Source organism: Pelophylax lessonae (genome assembly GCF_965119305.1).
Source record: "Pelophylax lessonae genome assembly, chromosome: 3".
NCBI lineage: Eukaryota > Metazoa > Chordata > Amphibia > Anura > Ranidae > Pelophylax > Pelophylax lessonae.
The window spans coordinates 606224265-606246074 of NC_138770.1; the positions used below are offsets into that span (position 1 = coordinate 606224265).

At 44.1% G+C, this 21810-nt stretch overlaps 1 protein-coding gene across 3 annotated transcripts in view; it reads left to right on the forward strand.

Moving 5' to 3' along the window:
- Positions 1-20393, forward strand: part of ENAH (ENAH actin regulator) — a 195036-nt gene extending 174643 nt beyond the window's left edge. For all 3 annotated transcript variants that reach the window (XM_082251233.1, XM_082251235.1, XM_082251234.1), the window contains 7 exons: positions 489-634; positions 3360-3414; positions 3816-3864; positions 4409-4475; positions 4675-4753; positions 9045-9102; positions 19597-20393. In XM_082251233.1, the coding sequence (XP_082107359.1) occupies positions 489-634; positions 3360-3414; positions 3816-3864; positions 4409-4475; positions 4675-4753; positions 9045-9102; positions 19597-19634 (492 nt within the window). In that variant the 3' untranslated portion in view covers positions 19635-20393. The remainder of the gene's footprint in view (positions 1-488; positions 635-3359; positions 3415-3815; positions 3865-4408; positions 4476-4674; positions 4754-9044; positions 9103-19596) is intronic.
- Positions 20394-21810: the final 1417 nt, after the last annotated feature.

Genomic DNA, 21810 nt, shown 5'->3' on the forward strand with positions numbered 1-21810 from the left:
ACCCGCAACAGAACACAGCGCAATTGTTATGCGGTGTGGGAAATGCACAGGAATCGCTGTGTTTCCTGCACTGCATCAGTGTGAACCAGGGCTTAATCCCACATGAATCTTGATACCATACCACTGCTACATTGAAGCGCTGCACTTGCCACAGACTAAGAGTTAGCTCTGGCATTGTCACTCTGACATTCGTGTTCTAAAAAGCGCTGCATCGCTTTGTCTCTCCCCTGCTCTCTGTCTGCTCCTCTATCATGCTTCTTGGTGTGAAAACTTTGCCTACCCTTACTGGACAACTCAGGAGCCAATTAATTCAAACTAGGATCCAGAATGCTACCCCTGAAGCCTGAGAACAAGCTTTTTGTTAGCGCAGTATTCTTTAGTCATGGCATATTGCCATTGAGAAAATTAAAAATGAAGAACCATTAGGAAATGTTACAAGCCACTGAAAAGTCCACAGCATTTAATGTTGTCATTTTCTCATTTCATAGACTGAAGATGCCTCCGGTCAGGGGAGTGCAGGCTCGGTTGTAACCAGTTCAGGATCTTCTAAAGCTGAATCAAGTCGTGGAAATGGCCCACTGCCTATGGTGGGCGGTGGACTAATGGAGGAAATGAGTGCACTACTAGCCAGGAGGTGAGCCCAAGGACACTGTTTTCCCTAAAGCCTGGTACTCACTGTTTTTTTCCGTTCAACCTAGCAGTTTCTGACAGGGGGACAACCCCCCAGCCAGAGCACTCCGATAAGTGTTTTCAACCATTGGCTAAAAGTACTGATCGTGAGCCGGTCGACTACTGGTTTTCAAGCATGCTCATCCGACAGAAGCTAGCCAAATGGGCGGCTTCTGTCGGATTGGCTGGCATACACGAATGTCTGCCGGTTTTTATTAAATCAGCTGGCATTCGACCCTTGTGGAAGGGGCTTAAACCTTTGAATCCTGGGATCAATTTACTGTATTATTCTCATCGTTTAACAGCCACCCTTCTCCTATGGCATGTTAGTTTTTGTTGATTCTGCCTTTTAGATCTAACATTAAAGTGTTACTAAACCCACATCCGTGAAATCAGTGTGTAAAGCATGCTTGTTATACTCGCTGAGGATCCTAAGGGGTTAATCCTCTGCATTGTGTATAAAGGCTGTGTGAATCCTGTCTCTCTGATCCTCCTTCTTTCACTGACTCCAGACCATTTTCTGATAGAACAGAGCATTAGGGGACTGAGGCTGCACATGCTTAGGTTGGTGTGTATTGCTAGAGTTTTTTTTTTTTTTCTTGGTTGAATGCATATGAGCTGCACAGGGCCAATCAGCACTGTCCAAACAGAGGGTCAGGGGAAAATGAAAAAGTCTCTTACAAGCCTTACAAGCTTTAACCAGACAGTGATACAAGTTGCATAGTGAGGTTGAAAAAGGAAAACCAAGTCCATCCGGCTTGACCGCTTAAAAACAAAAAATAGTCACAAGGCTGCTCTAACTGCTGATGAGAAAAGATATTTAGCAGTTTATATTTACTAAAACTATTGCATTTCCATGTTCTGTGTACTGTGGGAGACCAGATATAGTAAATGCAGGGTCCTGGGTTTAGTAACACTTTAAGTCCCGGTTCACACCGGTGCGATGCGGGAAACCCTGTGAATCAGTGCCGGTTCTAGCATCACACCAGAATCGCACAATGGTTCGCGCTGAGATCTGCGAATCGCTGGGGGTGTCTATGTAAAGTTAATGACACCCCCAGAATAATTTGCAGATCTGTCCCACCACCTGCAGTCTTCCCTCACTCTGCTGCAGAACTATATTGACTGAAACATTTTCAGCTTGGGTCGCTGCTAGGTGTGGCGATTGCCCCAACCTTCTCTGCACATTGCGGTTCCATCCACCATCAGTAGTGATCTAGGGGCCAGAGGATCAAACCACCAATAAACCTGGAAGTGTGTTGAATAAAGAGGTTTTAGCCAGTGTAGCTCTCCTCCCCTGTACTGAAATATTTACTCTTATCAGTGCAAACTATGAGCGTCTCACATTGTGTATATCTTTGCAGGAGGTCTGAGCCCACCTTATTTCCTGGCTAAAGGACAGGACACTCAGTCCTTTCCTCTCTGGCCTGCCTCTTCCAATCATTTTTCACATTTCTTTAAAGTGGTTGTAAACCCATACATATATTCAGAGAAGTGACTGGCCTCAGGTGATACACAAAGATAAACAAATCATCCTACATAAGTTATACCTGTTTATCTGCAGTGTTTTCTTCTCCTCTATACAGCTGTTTAAAGCCTAGAATTTTTTAGGGTTTTCTGAGTGGTCAGAAAAAGGCGGAGAGCTGACATTACACACTGCAGAGCTCAGTGAGGAGAGCTCTGAAGTTGATTGGAGGGAAAGGGGCACACCCCCTCCACACAGGAACAGAGCTGAGGCTGTAAATCAGCTGTAGATTCCTCTTATGTCATCATTTTTCTCTTAATGTCAGGAAAACTTGTCTGAACTGATTTGTGCTGATAGCAGAGGAACGAAGCAGCAGATAAAGGTGACTTGGTGCTCTTAATTGAGACAAGTACACACTAGGGATATGCTTTGTTCAAATTTCATGTCTGAGGTTTACAACCACTTTAAATGAATGAGGCTCCGCATCATGTGTGAAAGTTGCATAAGGCAAATCTGCATGTTAATGCGGGCTGCCTAGAAATGCCCCCACCTCCAGACTTGCACCCACCCATCAAGAGATTAGGGATATTTGCTTAACTCCTCCTAAAAGCAGGTCCACTGCTTACATCAGAACCAGGGGGGCTCTTAAAAGGAGTACTTGGGTGGAGTGCTGTCATGTTTTTAGGAATTTCCAACATCCTGCTGGCTCCTCCTCCCAGTCACAATCTGCCTGAGTTGCATATAAAAGCACAAAGATCCAATGAAATCTCTGGGCCCAAAATTCTGTATGTAATGAAAATGGTAAAGTTTCTTTTATAAGTTTCATTAGCCAGTTGGAGAAAGGGTTTAGTCAAGGGGAAACCAGGGTGGGCAAAATACTAGCTGATGTTCAGCTCTGAAGAAAAATTGTCACTAGAATAAATACTACAAACTGGTGTCGGAATGTTTGAGTACCCACAAGGTGCTGACACCACAGTTATGCAAATTCATATTTTATACACCCTAGGGAGCATCACAATGTACCCAATTTGCTGTAAACTGAATCATATTCATGCACCTCCAATAATGCAAAGGTTGCATCGCTCAGTACTTCACTAAAGTATCTGAATTGGAAATGGGTGCTGCCTTAGGTCTGACAGAGCAAATTTGATCATTTGCATATGAACTTTACTGCAGAAATAATTCATCCTAATTAAGTGTGACTTTTCATCCATTCCTGGTACAGGAGACGGATTGTAGAGAAAGTACCGGCAGACTCTGACTCAAAAGAAGACAAAACGGTAAGAGTGAGCCTACAGTTACAAAATCCATGGTTGGTGACAGTGGTGCAGAGAACTATTATCCATTTACTGGAGTCATTAAACAGTGAGGGAAGTAATGGACCGTGGGGAAAGCAGACTTTTTAGAGGCATCCCAGGGATCACAGGGCCTTGGTGCAGGTTTTAAACTGGGGGCTGGTTCATACCTCTGCTGTGTTCCTCTTTAACAGCTCTCTAAAATGTTCATCTTTTCAGTCTGTAAACATCTAACAGAGCTTTAAAAGCAGATAACACTGGCACTTGCAGCCATGTTTGGGCCACCTGGAATCATAGCATAGCAAGTAGTTATACCCTAGCCACTTTTATACAGCAAGTGTATGAATGCCTTTGATTGCGTTTTCTACTATCTTTGTATTTTGCAGGATGATGCTGAGCAACTACCTACAAAAGCGCCCTCTGCTGGCACACCTGGTAAGAATGCTATGCAACATATGACAACATGACACAGTTGGAAGCAGTTATCAAGCGATTCAAAGTGATTTTAAAGTTTAAAAAATGTTTTTATGCATTAGGGTAAAAAGCTTCTGTGTAACAATTCCAGCCCCCGCTCCCCCTTATACCTACCTGGGCCCATTCCTGATCCAGCGCTGTGCATGAGAGCAAAGGCTCTCCTGGCTCTGTCCATCCTCTCTGGGCAGAGTGAGAGCTTGTCAGTCAGATCTTGTGACGGGGGTCCTGAGCCAATCCTGTCTTTGGCTTCCTATGAAGGCACCCACTGAAGAGGAATGTCAGAAGGGGACCCATGAGGAGGAGGATCGGGGCTGCCCTGTGCAAAATTTGGGGGGGAGAAGCTGTAAAATCACTTTAATTACGCAATTGGATGCAGATCAAGTTGCCTCTTATTTTGTAAAGTTTTTTTTTTTTTTTTTTTCATCCCACAATGGAGTGCTGATGCATTGCTAATCCAGGAAAAAAAATAGTAATTGCCTCTTTTTTTCCTCTTTATTTCCCATAGAACCCACAAGAAAGCCTTGGGAAAGAACGAACACGATAAATGGTAGCAAATCTCCTATTATCTCCAGGTAAATAGTCTCTATTTTGTCTGTAACTTGCTGTAGTGTTGCAAATTTGTGATTGGCTGGTGATGTCGTCTTAGTCATCGATCTTTATTGGGATTGTGCAACCAGGACTTCTGCAGCTTAGAAGTGACCACGTGTCTGAGCATAGCCATCTGTGGCTGGAGAGTTCAGGGTGTCCCATAACTGTTTTCTCTTGTTTCAGACCAAAGTCTACACCAACGGGGCAGCCAAGTGCCAATGGGGTACAATCAGAATCCTTGGATTATGACAGATTGAAACAGGTACTACAATCGACCGACCCCAAGCCAGATTTATGCCTGTTTAATGTTTAAGAGCCCATTCACACTGGGAACTGCATGTGAATGGCGCAGGAACACTGTGCGGTTCTTGTGCCGTTCACATGCAGTTCTCTGCAGTGCCATTTCAGTCATTTTAATTTTCAATATTTTTTTAAATTACAATTTGTGCAAAATAACCCAGTGATGTATTTAGGTTTTATGCTGCCCTAGGCCTAACTAAACTTGTGCACCCCCTAATTTAAATATGACCCACCCCTTCCTGATTATGACCCACCCTGTCATCTGTAAACCATAGACCATAACCACAGTCTATCAGTTTCCATAATTTCAGCCTCATCAGTGCAGCCTTATCAGTGCCACCTGTTTACTGCCCATCAATGCAGCATATCAGTGTGGCCTCCTCAGTGGCCACCAGTGCAGTCTTATCAGTGCCCATTAGTACAGCCTTATGACACAGGATTAGTAAGATTACTCTTTTAAGATATTTGGACTTGTTTGCTGCCACTGTTTGTAATTATAGGATTATTTCACTTATTTGTATATTAAATAGGAAGCCCATAGTCATTATACAAATAATTAAATAATTTTTTTTGTGCTGCCCTAGGCCTGGGCCTTGTTGGCCTAGGTCAGAATACAGCACTGAAATAACCTATGAAAGATAGATGGAAAGTAGAACATTCATCAAGAAAATTATTTTACGGTATCAGAATACAATCAGTGACATGCATATGAATCCAGGAAATTATGCATATAAATCCTATTACAGAATAACGTGTCAAATAGTTGCATTTGAAGCATTAATCACCAGCAACATCCATGTAACATAACAGCATGGGAAAACGTCAACTGAAAACAAACCGTCTAAGCTATATCGGATTATCCTGATAAAGTAGAGTGCAGAACAATGAGAGCAGAAGAGAAAAGGAAAGGATAGAAGAACAAGTCAGTCTCTCCCCCACCCCCCCCCAGGACTGTGCCCCATTATAAGTACAGTATGCCACCTAATATTCAGGGAGCCTAGAGACACGGCTTCCACACCTTCTCAAACTTTATCTGAGTGTGTCTACGGATACTAGTCAATTTTCCGTTAACCATGATCCAGGAGATTTTATGTTTGACCATCACAATATTTAGCACCGGTGACTTACATGAATGTGCTATTATTTTAGCTGCTAGGAGTATAAAAAAGGTGAGGGTACGCAGATGTCTGGGGATCTCCCCCTCAAAGTCGGCAAACAGCACCGTCTTAGCAGCCCTGGGAACATTGTGTCTCGTCACCGAATGGATCAGGTTACACACCCTGATCCAAAGGCGCCGTACCTTCGGACAGGACCACCAGACATGGTGAATATCGCCTACCTGTCCACATCCCCTAAAACATAGGAACGAGGCACCAGGATATAGCTTCGCCAGTTTTGACGGAAATAGATACCAGCGAGATAACACTTTATAATTAGCTTCCACCAGGGAGGTGTTAAGTATTCCCCTGTGCACCATGGTCGACCATTTTATCCATTCCCCCTCCTCAATTGTTTCTCCCAGATCTGATTCCCATGCCTGTTGGTATGAAAGTTTGTGATTGTGAATAGGGCATAGAGTGCCGTTATTCTACCCCCCCCCCCCCCCCACCCCCGGTTCCGACCCACGCAAACATCTGTTCTCGAAAAAAGTTCGAGGTAATGTCAACCCCATCTTTCAATAATGCGTTATTCGACATAGACTAAATGTCTCCCCAGAAGGCATATTCAGCGTCTCCCTAAAATAACTGTGCGGTCTTATCCCCTTGTTGTCCAGGAAGTGAGCAATCCTATAAAGACCTTTGTCAGTCCACCAGGTGAACTGACTAGGCCTTTGGCCCGGAGGGAAGCGAGGATTCAGTCCGATTTGCTCCTAGACATTATTCACACTATCCAATTGCATCATACATACGAGCTACTCATGTCCCCCATGAGTGAGCTCTACCATAAGGAAAAAACTAAATGGTCCCAATGGTATCACTGGTTTAGTTCGAATTTCACTGTATAACCACATCTGACATTTATTATGTGGCCGCTAGATGGTGCACTTGAGCATTTATGATGTCCCTAGCAGCAATGAGTGCTGAGGATGTAAGTCTCATGTCTTATGCTTTAAACCTTCCTGTATTGATATGAGTATTTTATGTGCTGTATGAGCTCAAATAACCTGGTTGAATATTATTTGATTCTCTCATCGTGACTCCTGTTATACATGTTATGCATACCTGCTTATAGTTTTCCCCTGTTGTATGACAAAAATGAAATAAAAATATTTGAAATTAAATAAATGGGCTGAAAATGCACCGCACCAAAATTAGTGCATGCGCTACTTTTTGAAATGCATGGCAACCCCTTCTCATGATACTTTTTTTTTTTATATCTGGTGCGTTTGCGGTGTCGTTAACTTTGCACTGACCCCCCACAGCAGGTCATAAGGGCAGTGTGATTGGAATGCGGCGCAGGAAGCCACACTGGAATGCGACTTTCCTGCACTGCATTCTAGTGTGAACATTTTTGTTTGTGTGTATATGATTCAGAAGCATATTCTATATTTAATCCAATAACAAACATGGAGAAGAGCTAGTATTTTAACCACTTAACCTCTGGAATATTTTACCCCGCTTTATGCCCTGTAATTTTTCTGCTGCTCAGGACTCTGCTACTTGGCAATTGGACGGTCATGCAACACTGTGCATAAATGACATTTTATAGAATTTTTTTTTTTCACACAAATAGAACATTCTTTTAGTGGTATTAGACCGCCACTGGGTTTTTTTTTTTTTTTTTTTTTTTATATTTTTGGAATAAAAAAAACTTTCCACATTCTGCTCTATTCAATAAAAAATTATTTCTTTATAAATTTAGGCCAAAATGTATTCTGCTACAGGTAATTGATAAAAAAAAAAAAAAACATTAGTGTATATTGGTTTGTGTGAAAGTTTTTGAATGTCTACAAACTATGGTATTTATACTGGAATTTATGCAGCTATACTTGTAATGGCGATGATCAGTGACTTCTAGTGTGACTGTGATAAGCAATCTGGCGCTAACAGACACTGACTGTGGGAGGGTCACTGACATCTCTAGTGACACTAATGCAGTGATTGGTGATAATCCTGTACACTGACACTGGCTGGGAAGGGGATAGCATCTAGGGGCAATCAAGGGGTTAACTGTGTGCCTAACAAGTGTAATGTGTGCTGTTGAGAAGAAACAGCTAGATTGCTGTTCCCTGTACACAGAGTTCTGTGTGTGATTGGACACAGTCGATCAGCTGGTTTCAACAGAAATAATTGGCTGAAATCTGCTGCCAAACTCAGTGGCGGCCCGTCCATTAGGGGCGCTGCCCCCCGCCCCGCATCCATGCGTCCGGCCCCCTAATCTAAATGCAGGGCGCCGGACGCATGGATTAAAAAAAAATTGGAAGCGTGATTAGAGCCAGAGACTTTATTAGGCTTCAAAAAAGGTTGAGCCCCCCTAGTTGTGTGACAATAGCGAATGAATATTCGCTATTGCCGCACTGATTCTTCTCCTGGCCAATCGGGAAGCGGGTCCTGAGACCTGTTTCCCGATTGGCCGAAAGGAGAAGGCATCCTATTGGCCAAGAAGGAGAGGGGAGATGGCCAACGAGAGGGAACATGGAGACTGAGGGGGAAGCCCCCACTGCCTTTCAGTCCTGCGGAGCAAGGTAAGTAAACTGGCATGGGGGGGGGGGGGATATATAGTGGTGCAGGCTGGAGTGATTGGAGGGGGTCCGTCTGCCGCCACTGGAGCACCAGCCGCCAAACTCAGAAATGTTGCCAAGTTTGCACCTGCTGCAAGAGGTTAAAATCTGACAGATGCATCCAAAGTTAAACTATACTACCTTTGAGGGAGTTTGTCTGGGCCATATTAAAAAGGCATATTCAGTAGATCCTTGCAATACGTGCACTTTTTCCACTGTTGGGATTTCTGTGCAGTAGAGGCACTTGGTTGTATACACGGGCAGGAAGTTACTGAAATGTTGTCAGTTCAACAGGTTGGTTTTTACAATAGATAAAACATGGGACAATTTGCATAAATTGCAGAGAAGTACTACATATGGATTTTGTTTTTTGCCCAGACATAAATTTTAACCTTTTAGGTCCGAATTACCACAGGTCCGTATCCTAAACAACTCCAGGAACCTGAAATTCTTTGAGCCATCTTACTGAATGTTTCCTGATATCTACTTGTACTAACCTCTTCTTCTTTTTATTTATTTTTTTTAACTCCAGGATATTTTAGAAGAAATGAGGAAAGAATTAACAAAACTAAAAGAGGAACTTATTGATGGTGAGTATAAAGTGGCTTGAAAATCTGAAAATGACCATGGCAGCCAAAAAGCCGAAGTGCAACTCTGGGCAAAATGAAAAATGTATCAGTTTCACTTGCATTCGCACAGCAGTTTTTCTGATTCCCTTTTTTTATAAAGTGTTCTTACCTGTTGATCCTGCCGGTGGATCTGTTATCTTTTCACTTTAGTGTCAATACCGTTCATTCTGGATTGAAATTTTGTCTCCAGCATTGTCACCCTGTGACAGGGTAGTGTCATTTTAAATTACCTTTAAGTCATGGGTGTCCAACCTTTTGGCTTCTCTGGGCCACATTGATTGTAGAGAAATTTTCTCGGGCCGCATTTAAAATATATACTATAGTTAAGGTAAGTAAGCAATAAAACGCCGCCATGCCCTTCCTGCGCCGCTGCGCCCACCCCCCCCCCCCAGCACTAATTTAACACCACTAGAGGACGGTCAAATGAAATGGAATCAGTATACAGAGGTTTACTTCTTATGAGGGATATTAAAGGAACACTCTAACCACCATGACCACTTCAGTGATTTGAAGTGGTCATGGTGGTAGGAGTCAGAAACACATGCTGGGATATTTACAGTTATGTGCTGGGGAATAGTTGCACTCCTAGCACATATGACTTAGACAGCCAGAAAATGTCATGTCCTTATTTATACATGTATGTATAAGGAAATGACATATTATGACAAAACACAACTAGTTATTAAAAAACATATTGCAACAATTTACACACGTTAATGCACAGACCTTTTCTACTTATTTTGTAGACTGCTGGCGGGTACTGCTGGTCATGCGGGTACTGCTGGAGGAAGCAGCGGCTGCGGTAGAGAGCAGAGCCGCTGCTTCCTGTGTGACTCCTGTCACAGGCGGAGTGCATTTCATATCACTCCGCCTGTGACAGAGCCAGAACTATACAGGAAGCAGCGGCTCTGTCACTGACTGCAGACATCCTAAGTCTCCCGCAGCAGCTGGGAGATCGCACGGCACTTGCAGCCCAGTGCGCGCCCATCCAATGCAGCCTTGCCAGTGCGTGCCCATCCAATGCTGCCTCACCAGTGCAAGCCCATCCAATGCAGTCTGCAAAGAAGAGCGCCGCTGGATTACACAGAGCAGGGAACTCCTGCTTACCCGGCAGCCGCTGTCATACGAAGCCCTGCCTCCACCAATGTTCTGTCTATCACAGGAGCAAGTCAAGGAAGCGGGGCTTCATATCGCAGCGGCCGCCGGGTAAGCAGGAGATCCCCCCTCTGTTTGTAATCCGGCGGCGTCGCCCCCCCTCCTCTCCCTCCCCTCCAAGCGGCCTCTGTCTACAGTTAGTTGGAAACCGCTGTGGCCGTGCCCCCGACTCTACTTCCTTTCTCCCCAGCAAAAAAAAATGAATTGTCAGGGGGCAGTGGGCCGCATTGCCTGCGGTTCTGGGCCGCAGGTTGGACATGCCTGCTTTAAGTAAAAGAAGCAAATTAAAGCCTAGTTTCGGCTACCACTTTAAGGGAAACTACAGTCAAAAATTAAATTTCTCTTTCGTTCATTGACGGACACCGCTTCATATCATCTTTGTAACTGTAGGCTCACTCTTACCGTTTTGTCTTCTTCTTGGATTATGCTGCTTTCCAAAGGAATAGGACTAGGCGAAAATTTTGATTACACCCCTAGGGCAGTCCTAGGGGGTATACTTCCCACTTCCTGCTATAGGACTTTAGTTTTTTTCTGTCTACTCAAGAGTAAGAACCTAGTTCCTTGCTGGGATCTCTGGTGCTAGCATTTTTTCCTTTTTGAATGAAATTTGTCTTCCTTTTTATTATTTTCTGTTCCTGTGAGAACTACAATCAACTGCCGAACTGGGTGACGCACTGGATAACCTAGATCCTTATGGTGTTGCCAGTGAGTGCGACCCAACTTTAGCTCCACGCTAAGTTGGCCGCGACGTAGCCCCACTCGACAGTAGCTGGCCGATGAGTGAAACACCTCGCGAGTACACATAGCCCTGGTCACGACCTTAGTCGCAGCGTACCTCTGGCCACAGCACCCCCCATTCCAAGATGGTGTGCTGGACTGCTCAGAGTGCCCGCTCGGTTCCCAGGTGTGGTGAGTAGTGTCCCCCCCCCCCCCTCTCTTTCTCCTTTGGGAAAATTTTAGGGTGGACACGGGTCCTTTCCTTGGGTTGGTAGGCCCCTTATGTGCCCTTCCTTCCCACATCGTGCTCCCCCCCTCACTAGCGGCGTCCCCCTGCACAAGTCACACTTACCCTACCCCTTTAGTCCCCCCTCCCTGCGGTGGCCAGGTGATTCTCAGGTAGTGGTGTCATGCGGTGAGAGGCTGGAGGAGGGGGGGGGTGAGCGTGCCGCTGGTGGCTCACAAAAACGTTTATATGGTAGGGGTCGTGGTTAGGGTCCCTCTGGTGAACTACAAGTACCTGAAGGGTCGTTGGGGGTCCTGGGTGCTGCGCCTCGTGGATGGTTGTTCTGCAGCTTGGTGGGCCATGTTTGTGTAGTTCGGCAGCCATGTTTTCAGAGTTTCCCATTGAATTCAGTGTGGCGGGCTTTTTCGTAGCTTGTGATACGGCGTTGGTCCTCTAGTGGGTGTTGACGCATCTTCCTTTTCTCTAATCGCCACGTGGCAAGCAGCTTGGCGCTCTGCATCCTTCCTTAAGTTGGTGGTGAAGTCTCTGTGGGGTAGTTCCCACTTTTGGCTTTAGCAGTGCTGCTGGTGCGCTGGGACTTGTAGTACTACCACTACAGCGGTGAAGGGTTTTTTATTTTTAGTGCAGTTTTTTCACAATATTATGGGTGGCCTCCAGTTTAACCATGGAGTCCCTGGAGCACGTGTCACCACCTGACCCACTCTCGGAAGCTGTGGGACCCTCTCGGTCTCAGACTGCCCTGGCAGCCATGACAGGGGTCCTGCAGTCATTAGTGTAGATATGGCCATTTCAAAGTGGCCTAGCAAGAAGCGCCCTCTGCCTTCACCGGTCTCCTCTGCCGCCTCAGATTCTGAAGGGTAGATTTGGCTGCTGCGGATGCAAGTCAATCCACCGGGTCTGTGTCTACGCACCCTGAGTGCTCTGAGAGTGAGGATGCATCCTCTTCCACTGCAGTCACGCATGAAAAGGCGCTTTTGGAGACACTGATTGTATAAGTGAGGGAAACTTTAAAATTGGAGGACACAGCCAATGCTGCGTCGGCGGTGTCGTTGCAGTTTAGTACCCACAGACCATCCAAGGTGACTAAGGTGTTTCCCTTTCCTGCTTATTTCAACAAGATTGTTGCAAGTCAGTGGGGATCCCCGAAACGCATGGTTGGGATACCTAAGCATTTCACTAGGAGGTATCCTTTTGAAAAAAAATATAGAGTATATCAAACTGCGCCAACCAAAATTATAAGAAAAGAGAAAAAAGCTGCTAGCACATCAACTGACGTGTTGTGAATAAATTTAAATAGAAAAGTGCAGCGCTAAACCAAATGGATAAATATGTTACCATGTGTAAATAAGTAAACATTCATAAAGTGATCAGATAGATCATATCTGTAACCATCTGTAACCTGTGACTGATGATCAAATGTGTTGCCACATATAAAATAAAAAGTTCATGAAATGAGTCCCCAAGTGGAAACAGAGAAAAATGTGCATCCAAATTCATAGGTGACGGTGAACCGTGTCAGGGAACCCCACACCAAAGATCAATAAATGCGCTCACCGGAGGGACTAACAGTTCCACCGGTGGTAAATTCTCAGGTTTCCAGAATGAATAAAGCCACACTTCTTCTGGTGGAGAATTCCCCATCTTTTAAAGACCCGGTGGACAAGAGAGCTAATGCTCTAGTCCAATACCTTTACACCGTGGCAGGTTCAATGCTGAGGCCGGTGTTTGCCATCACCTTGGTCTCCCAGACCTTAATGGAATGGGCAAAGCTTCTGCGCCAGGATTTGAAAAAAGAGTCAACAACCTCTGAGCTGGCAGATCAGTCGTTACAGGGGTTACAGTATATATCTGTGATGCCTCTCTGGATGCTGCCCCTTTAGCCTGCAGAGTAGCTGTGACACTTTGCCGCATGATTTGGCTGAAATACTGGTCTGCGGACCAGGCTTCCAAAAAGGTGTTGACTGATCTCCTTTTTGTAGGAGACTGCCTGTTTAGAGCATCTGTGGAAGAGATAATTAAAGGTCTTATGGGGAGGTAAGAGTACTCTGCTTCCACAGGTTGCCAAGAGCCTCGTCGTAAAAGTGGTCCTTTATTCTCGGCTCACACACGGCCCTTTCATCCCACGGGCTCGCAGGACAAGAGACAAAACGCGGGATGTTCCAAGAGGCCCTGGGCTGGTAAGTCAAAAGCAAGTTTCCGCTTTTCCTGCAGACAAGCCCCCCTCTGCCTGAAGGGGCGCCCTAACCCATATCTGGGGCGGGGGAACATCTTTGCTTCTTTCCAAACCCGTGGACCCCTCCCATTCAAGACAAATGGATCCACAAGTTGATTCGGTCCGGTTACAAGATCGAGTTTCGGTCCTCGCCTCCGGCAAGATTCTTTCACTCCATCTTGCGCCTGTCCCCGGATCAGCTGCAGGGCCTTTATGGGGGCGATTCAGGATCTGCTATCACAGGGAATAATTTTCCCGGTTCCAGAGTTGGAACGTTTTCAGGGATTTTATTCAAATCAGTTTACTGTTCCCAGGAAAGAAGGCAAGGTCTGTCCAATTATGGATCTCAAGGCCCTGAATTGCTTTGTGCGGGTTCAGAAATTTCCATTGCACGGTGGTGGCATCCCTTCATCAAGGGGATTTTCTGGCCTCTCTCGATATCAAGGACGCTTACCTTCATATCTCTAAATATGTAGGGCACCGGCGTTTTCTTCGATTTGCCATGGGAGAGGAACATTATCAATTTGTGGCGTTACCCTCTGGTCTTGCCTAAGGTCCGGGTGTTCACAAAAGTGTTGGCCCCGGTGTTCGGCTTGGGGGATCTGTTGGCGTCTTGGCTCAACAGAACGGTGCAGAGGTTTGTGGCTCATTCACAGGATCCTCTGGCAGATGCCACAGGCGCGCTGGTGGCCCCGTGGGGTCTTTAATCATCTGATTTACGCCTTCCCTCCCCGCAAACTTCTGCCAAGAATTCTATGCAGGATCGAGGCAGAAGGGATTTCGGTCATCTTAGTGGCTCTGGACTGGCCTCGCTGGGCTTGGTACGCCGATCTGGTGCGGCTGGTCGCCGATGTTCCTTGGCAGCTTCCTCTCAGAGGATCTGCTGTCCCAAGGACCGATCTTCCATCCTGCTTTACAGTCGCTGGCTTTGACGGCTTGGCTGCTGAACACCAGGTTCTGAAGGATAGCGGTTTATCTGAGTCCATGATTCCTACACTGTTAAAAGCTAGGAAATCTACCTCTAGGAAGATCTACCATTGTACGTGGAAGACGTACATTGCGTGGTGTGTGTCTCTTGGGTTTCCTTCCCGCTTCTTCTAGGTGGTCTGGTTCTTGACCTTCCGTCAACGGGGGGGGGGGGGGGGGGGTTGTTGAACAGAAATTGGCCTTGAGTACCATCAAGGGCCAGGTGTCTGCTTTGGTGGTCGTCTTCCAACGACCTTTAGCCACACACTATTTGTGTGTACTTTTCTTTAAGGTGTCCGACATTTGGTTCCGGCCTTGGGATCTTAATTTGGTGCTTTTCAGCTCTACAGAAGCCTCCCTTTGAAAATACTTGGGAGATTCCCCTGCTTCACTGTTCTAAAAGTTAGCTTTTTTAGTGGCTATCACCTCTGCGCGCAGGGTGTTGGAACTGGCGGCATTATCCTGTCGTTCACCTTACTTGGTGATTCACAGGGATAAGGTGGTTCTTCATCCCTGTCTGTCGTTCCTTGTCCCTGATCGTGTCTCTGATTTTAATTTGAATGAAGACATTGTGTTGCCTTCCCTGTGTCCGAAGGAAACTGCCTTGCATGCCTTGGATATGGGCTGGCCAATTAGGGTGTTCCTGGCAGCTACGGAGTGCTTCAGGAAGTTAGACTCTTTTGTGCTCACGGATGAACCTCAAAAAGGGTTGTCCGCTTCTTCTGTGACCATTTCCAGATGGATTAGACAGACAGTGGTTCAGGCCTTTTACTTTACGAGTCAGGTTCCTCCTTTCCCTGTCAAGGTGCATTCTACTAGGGAGCTTAGTGCCTTCTGGGCTTTTCGTCAGGAGTCAGTGATGCAGGTTTGCAAGGCGGCCACCTGGTCGCCAGTGCACACTATAACAAAGTCTTGCAAAGTGGATGTGTTTGCCTCTGCAGATGCTTCTTTTGGCTGCAAGGTTTTGCAGGTTTCTGTTTAAGAGGACCTGATCCTCTTTGAGGGTATTTGTTTTCAGGTGGGTTCCAGTTGTGTGGTTGAGCTACGGTTGTCTGGTTGGCTAAAGTACTAGTGCGCTGAATACAATAAAATTTGTTTACAATGTCTCTCTTTACAAAAGAGTTATCTATATTCTTTAGTAAAGAGAGACGTTGTATACAAATTTTATTTGAGAGATCACTAGATAGCGCACTAGTACTTTTTTTTCAACAGTTTTATTTTATGGTATTCAGGGATTTCCAAGTGCAGCAATCTGTCAATCTAAGCTAGCGCATTCTATTACCCTTTTTCCAATTGGTTAATTGGGAATTGTTTTTTTGTTCCCACCCTATGTTTAACACTGCTTTAGACCATCCCAATGGTTATGAATATCAGGCACTGTGTCCGTAAATGAACGAAAGATAAAATGGGTATTTTAACTTACCGTAAAATCCATTTTTCTGATGTTCATTGATGGACACAGCACCCACCCCTCTGCGGAGTTATAATTATCTTGACACTGCTTGTAACAAAACTGAGTGGCTATAGCAGAGAGAGGGAGTATACCCCCCTGGGACTGCTCATGGGTGTAGCCAGAATTTTGTTTTACCTAGTGTCCTACTCCTGTAGGGGCCAGTATAACCCAAAGGTTATGAATATCCAAAACTGTGCCCGTCAAAGAACATCAGAGAAATGGATTTTACAGTAAGTCAAAAATCCAATTTTTCTTGCGGGTAAAAAAATGTGCGATCTACTATTGTTTTTTTAAGGGGCCTGGAAAGCATTACACCACGGATCAGCAGATCCCTGATGCCATGCTGGTTCTCCTGCAGATCTGTCAGTGTGAGCTGTCTGCCCTATACATCACACCGCAAGGCAATTTCACACTGACAGGAAGACTCTATGAACTACCACAGCACTCAACAGCACCATGGTAGTTGAATGAGAACTACAAGCCGACTGCTGCAAAGGATGTAAGGACTTGTAGTTCATTCATACACAGAGCTCTGTGCGGCCTTGTCGGCGCATTCCTGCACAGCTGCGTTGGTTTCTACAAGTGACAGCTGGTACGGGGAACTTCTTCCCGTACTTGTGTCACAGGGAGCGAGAGAGCAACAAGGAGCGGCTGCAGCAGTGGGAACATGTTGCATGTTCTACCCTAAAAATGGGTGGAGCGTGTAGAATGTTCCCAGAGGTGAACTTATTCTTTTAAGAATCTTCTACTGGTGCTGTAGGGGTTATAATTAGCGACTGTGACACTGAAGCTCGCCCTCTCCCTCCTCCTCCTTCCCAGAATACAAAGCAGTCTTGGCATTCCATTCACAGAACTTTTTGCATTTTGGGAAGAATACTGAATGTTTTGTGAATGGACAAACAGGAGGTGAGTTGTGCCAATGCTTCAGTGCCAAAGCCCCCAACGGGAGAATGGGTGCCATAGGAATGAACCATAACCCTGGACCTGTATAGCACAATGTAGCAAACATGTTGCACCACCTATCATAGTGAGCATCAAACACAGGATCCAGTGCCTGAAGCAAATCATACAGGTTGGCTCCACTTTTGCAGTTCTTGGTACAGTTGCCAAAAAGTACCTTAATAGCAATCTAGAAGCTGTCTGTGAGCTGTAAGGTGATGAACAGTAAGATCTTGACAGAAGTGTCCATCAAAGAAAGAAGGAAAACTAGTAATAGAAAAAATCTTCTTTGACAGGAGAAGGGATCCATTACCTAAAGACACTAGCAAAAAGCTGAAGTCTCAGAGTGGGTGGGGCTATATTGGCACAACTGGTGGGGTGGGGAGGTTTCCAGCAAAGCTTTTGCCAGTGCTACATCACCTGAAGGTAGCAGCATATAACCTGTCCCAGTTAGGAAGATGCTTCCTCTCTGACTGACCTATTTACGATTTATTGAAAGTGAAAATAAATTTTATATCTTGCATACATTGCTAGAATACTACTATACAGCTACCTTCAGATGATTGGACACTGACAAAAGCTTTGCTGGGGAACAGTCTCCCAGTGTACCCATATAACCTCACTCACTCTGTGAGGCATCCGTTTTTTTGGGAAACCCTAATGGTGCCCATACATTAGACTAAAAACCGTTTGAAGAGCTGTCATTCAGAACATTTGTACATTTATTTTTTTTTTTTAAATGGGCACAAATTAAAAATTTTATGTTTTTGAGCAAAAAAAAAAAAAATCGAAGGACAAGTTTGGAAAACTACCGAATGGCTGATAAATTGAAAGGTTAATGTGTTTTTGCCCGTTAAATTTGATCTGTTGGTACTGCGCATATGTAACCCAGAAGAAAAAAGTTAAACTGATTCATTAACTGTATGTTCATTGAGTGATTTACTTTTGAAGTTCAGTCATTACATTAAGGCAATGTCGTTTGCTCTCATTACTGTGTTCGTTTTTCAAAAATGGGTTTGAACTAATTTTCTGGTGTATGGTTAGCATTAAGAGATGGGAAGAGAGGAGAGACTTGTGTACTGTACTATTTTCTTAACTGTACAGTACAACACAGGAGTTAATTCTTGGACCATGCCACCCTTGAGGATGACCAATGTTGGATATGGATGTTAGACCAATGTTAGATGTGGTAAAGAACGCAAGAACCCCACTTCTTGGGCAAATGGATGCAGTTAGAGTAAGAGGGACGGATTCCCTGAGGTCAGAAGCCATGAAAGAAAGGCAAAATAACAACCCGGTTGGGTGGATGAGGAGGGAGAAATCCTATAGAGCAGGGTTCTTCCAACTATGGCCCTTCCATTTGTTCCTGGAACTACAATTTCCGTCATATCTGTGAATGTCAGAGTTTTACAATGCCTCATGGGATGTGTAATTCTGCAACAGAGCAATATTTTGGAGATCCCTTGTATAGAGGGATCGCCCTGTGAGGGACTAACGCTGGGTCAAGTGCAGTGTTAATTTTGGCATCTTATTTTGATTTTGTTTTAGTTAGTCTTTTGACTAAAATGCCGTGTTAGTTTTAGTCCCATTTTAGTAATTGTATTTTAGTTGCCAAAAAATCTCCAGTAGATTTTAGTTGAATAAAATAATTTGTTAATTAAAATCTATTGTGTTAAATTGTAATGCATTATTTAATAATTTCTTTAGAATTTCCAAACTCATATATTCCTAGAGTAAAAAAATCGAATGTTATTTATGGTATTAGGGTTTTAAGAAACTCTCAGATACAGAGTTAGCCACTCTGGAAGGTGGTCAGAGGAGGCCTGTAATGCTGCACAGTGCTGGATGGTAGTTTCAGGTCTAAGGGATGTCCTGTAATACACAGTGCTGCTCTGGTCTCTGGCAGTCGTCACGGATGGCGCACACAGTCACTTCAACTAGCTTGCTTGCTGGGAGCGGAAGCAGGCAAAGCTCAGTGAAAACCAGGAGTTAGTAAACGTCCTGCCTCACATTTTCATCCCGTTTTTTCGTTCGTTTTGTCAGTGGACAAAAATGTGCTGTACTTTTCATTTAGTTTTCGTCACTGTAAAAATGCCACTGACGAAAACTTTTTCGTTGACGAAATGAACACTGGTCAAGTGGCAAGAGTATAAATGGCAGGCAGCCATTTGTGATATTACTGACCCCACCCAGAATGCAAATCCTAAGTGTTTTACATTCCTTCAAGGCAGGACATAGGGAGGGAAAATAACATTCTCACAGAAGGCGACAAATTGAGCCCTAGGGAAGCAAGAAAGGCTTCCTTCCAGGATACTTTGTCCCCATGTAGTATAAGAAAAGGAGGGAGCCTCCAGAAAGAAAACCTGGGTAAGCAAGGCAGACCGATTGCTCTTAGGGTTTACAGAGGGAATAAGGTTCTGTTGCTACAGAGGTCATTATAGGGGGTAACCCTTATAGCAGGGATATGGAAACTGTGCCCCTCCAGCTGTTGCAAAACTATAACTCCCATCATGCCTCTGGGTGTCATGCTTGTGGCTGTCAGTCTTGCTATGCCTCATGGGACTTGTAGTTCTGCAACATCTTGAGGGCCACAGTTTGCATATCTCTGCCGTTATAGTATCTCTCTTAGTAACTTTTGAGCAAAAGTCCTACATTTTTTTTTTTTTTTTAGCGTAGCAGACCTTCAAAAGTCTTGTGTTATGAATGTATATTGTGGCACTGCTTATTTCGTGTTCTGTTTTTAATTTTTTTTTTTTCATCTTTTAGCCATTAGGCAAGAGCTGGGCAAGTCAAACAGCGCATAGAGAACGCCAAGCGCCTGTTCAACTGGCCTGATTAGAAAAGGACTTTTTTTTTTTCTAAGCTGTTTTAAAGGAAGTCTGAACTCCTGCAACCGGGGAACAGCATATAAAGACCTTTCAGAGACTTCTTCACTTTGGATGTATACGAATTCTCTCCTGGATTTCTGCTTCTTCTTTTTTCCTCCTTTCTCTACGCTTCGACAGCGATGGGGATAAATGGTCTTAAAGTTGCTAACCAATTATGCAGAAGTTTTTTTTTTTTTTTTTTTCATGTTTATTTTTTTTCCCCCTTCCTGTCCAACGAGCTTGCAGTGCATATCAAAAAACAACCATGTCAAAAAGAAAGCAATCATTGCACACGTTTCAGATTTTTTAGAACAATCGGCAGGTGGAGAGATGGCTGGTCTAAAGAGGGTTCTACAGTTGGGTGTACTGCAAGTGTTAAACTCAGGTTTGTCTTCCTATAATTCTTTTTAAAAAGGCAAAAACAGAGAGAATGTCAGGTTCCAGGAACAGTGCAGTCCCATGGGTAAATTTTAAATGAGAGCAAAGAGTATTTAAACCCCATTTTTTTTTATTTTCTATAAATTGTTTTGATACCTTGAAAAGCTTTTTTTTTTTTTTTTTTTTAGTACCACAAAAGCATATCTCTGGTGGAAGATATGATATAAGATATATAAAGATTGTTACAACGCTTTACCAAATCCCCTCACCCCAAAAAAAGCAATTGTAAACAGAATCTGCATAAAGCCAGCACTAGGTTTTCTTTTTGCATGGGGAGAAATTTGACAAGGTCTAATGACAATCTGTTTTATTATAGATGCTGTGCATGTCACATTAGTATAAACTTTCCTGATAAGCCTTCAATTTTATCCAGTGCTTTTCTCAAACCTTGGAATTTGTTTGAGTTCCCTTCCTGTTAAGTTTGAATTTCTTAGCAGGCATGTTAGGACGTCCTCTTCATTGTGACCAATCTAGGCATATCTCAAACCAGCTGTTTTGTTGATCTTTTTTTGATAAGGAGTTTAATAAGGGAGTGACTGATGGTTGCCCTGCCAGGTTCGGAGTTATACAGGCTTACAATATCCTTTTCACAGGCCCCTAGCTTAGAAGAAGTTTGGTTTGACCTGCACTGTGAAACTCTTGTGCTGGAAAGGTTCACAGTCCTCCAGTTAATAAAAGGGTGACTTGTTTTTGAGATACAGAATTCAGGAGAGACATTTGAGGTGTAAACTGCGCAGTGGAGTCGTTTTGGACTTTTTGGATTAGAATTGTGCCATATTGCCATGGAACCCCGCGGAGAAGGAACAGACTGCAACTCGAATAACACAACTTCATCGCCCCCCCCCCCCCCCCCCCCACCAGGAAGTGCTGGTCACCAAAGTATCATGCATTTTTAGGAAGCTTTGAGCAACAATCATCCTCTTTGTTGGTCTGCTGTTCAATAGGTACAGAGACCTGGACTCTGCAGATGGACTAATAACATCCAAAAAGTGCAAGCAGCCTTTTTATTCCCACTCTTGTGCATGGTAGGAAGTAAAGGCGTTGTTGACTGACGCATCAAGCTTGTCAAGAACATCATCAAAGCGATCATCCTTTCCAGTCACCATTATACTTCTGTTTACTGCAGTCATTTCAACGATTAGAGAGTTCAGCCATGTATGTGACACTAGAGCGTGCCCCCCATTTATTTTCAAATTTCAAACTTAAAGCCACCTTATTATGGTATGTGATCATGAGCAGTCCAAAGTAAGACAGCTTGATAGGTCTCCCTTGTTATTGAATGGAAACCGGTTTATGCACTACTCGTTTTGTGCCTTGGTGAAAAAAGCATATTTTTCAGTTGTTGAGTGATCCAGTGTCTTCGTTACGTCTTCACATCTTGTCTTGCATATTTACTCATATTTTTCTTTTTCTTGTATCACCCCTACATACATTTTTTTTTTTTTTTTTCCCTGAAATCTTGGATATACAAACAAATAACCTTTCAGTGGTTAAAATTTCATTTTTTATTTTTATTTTGTAGGCTCTCAATCCTGAAAACTATTTTTGGGGAGTGATTTGTTGACTTGTTGGGCAAGTTGTCCTAACTTTAGAACAGTTAGACATCTTTTTTTTTTTTTTTTTTTTTTCAAATCCTCCCTCCAAATGAGAAAAAAAAATTTTTTTTTTTCTTTTT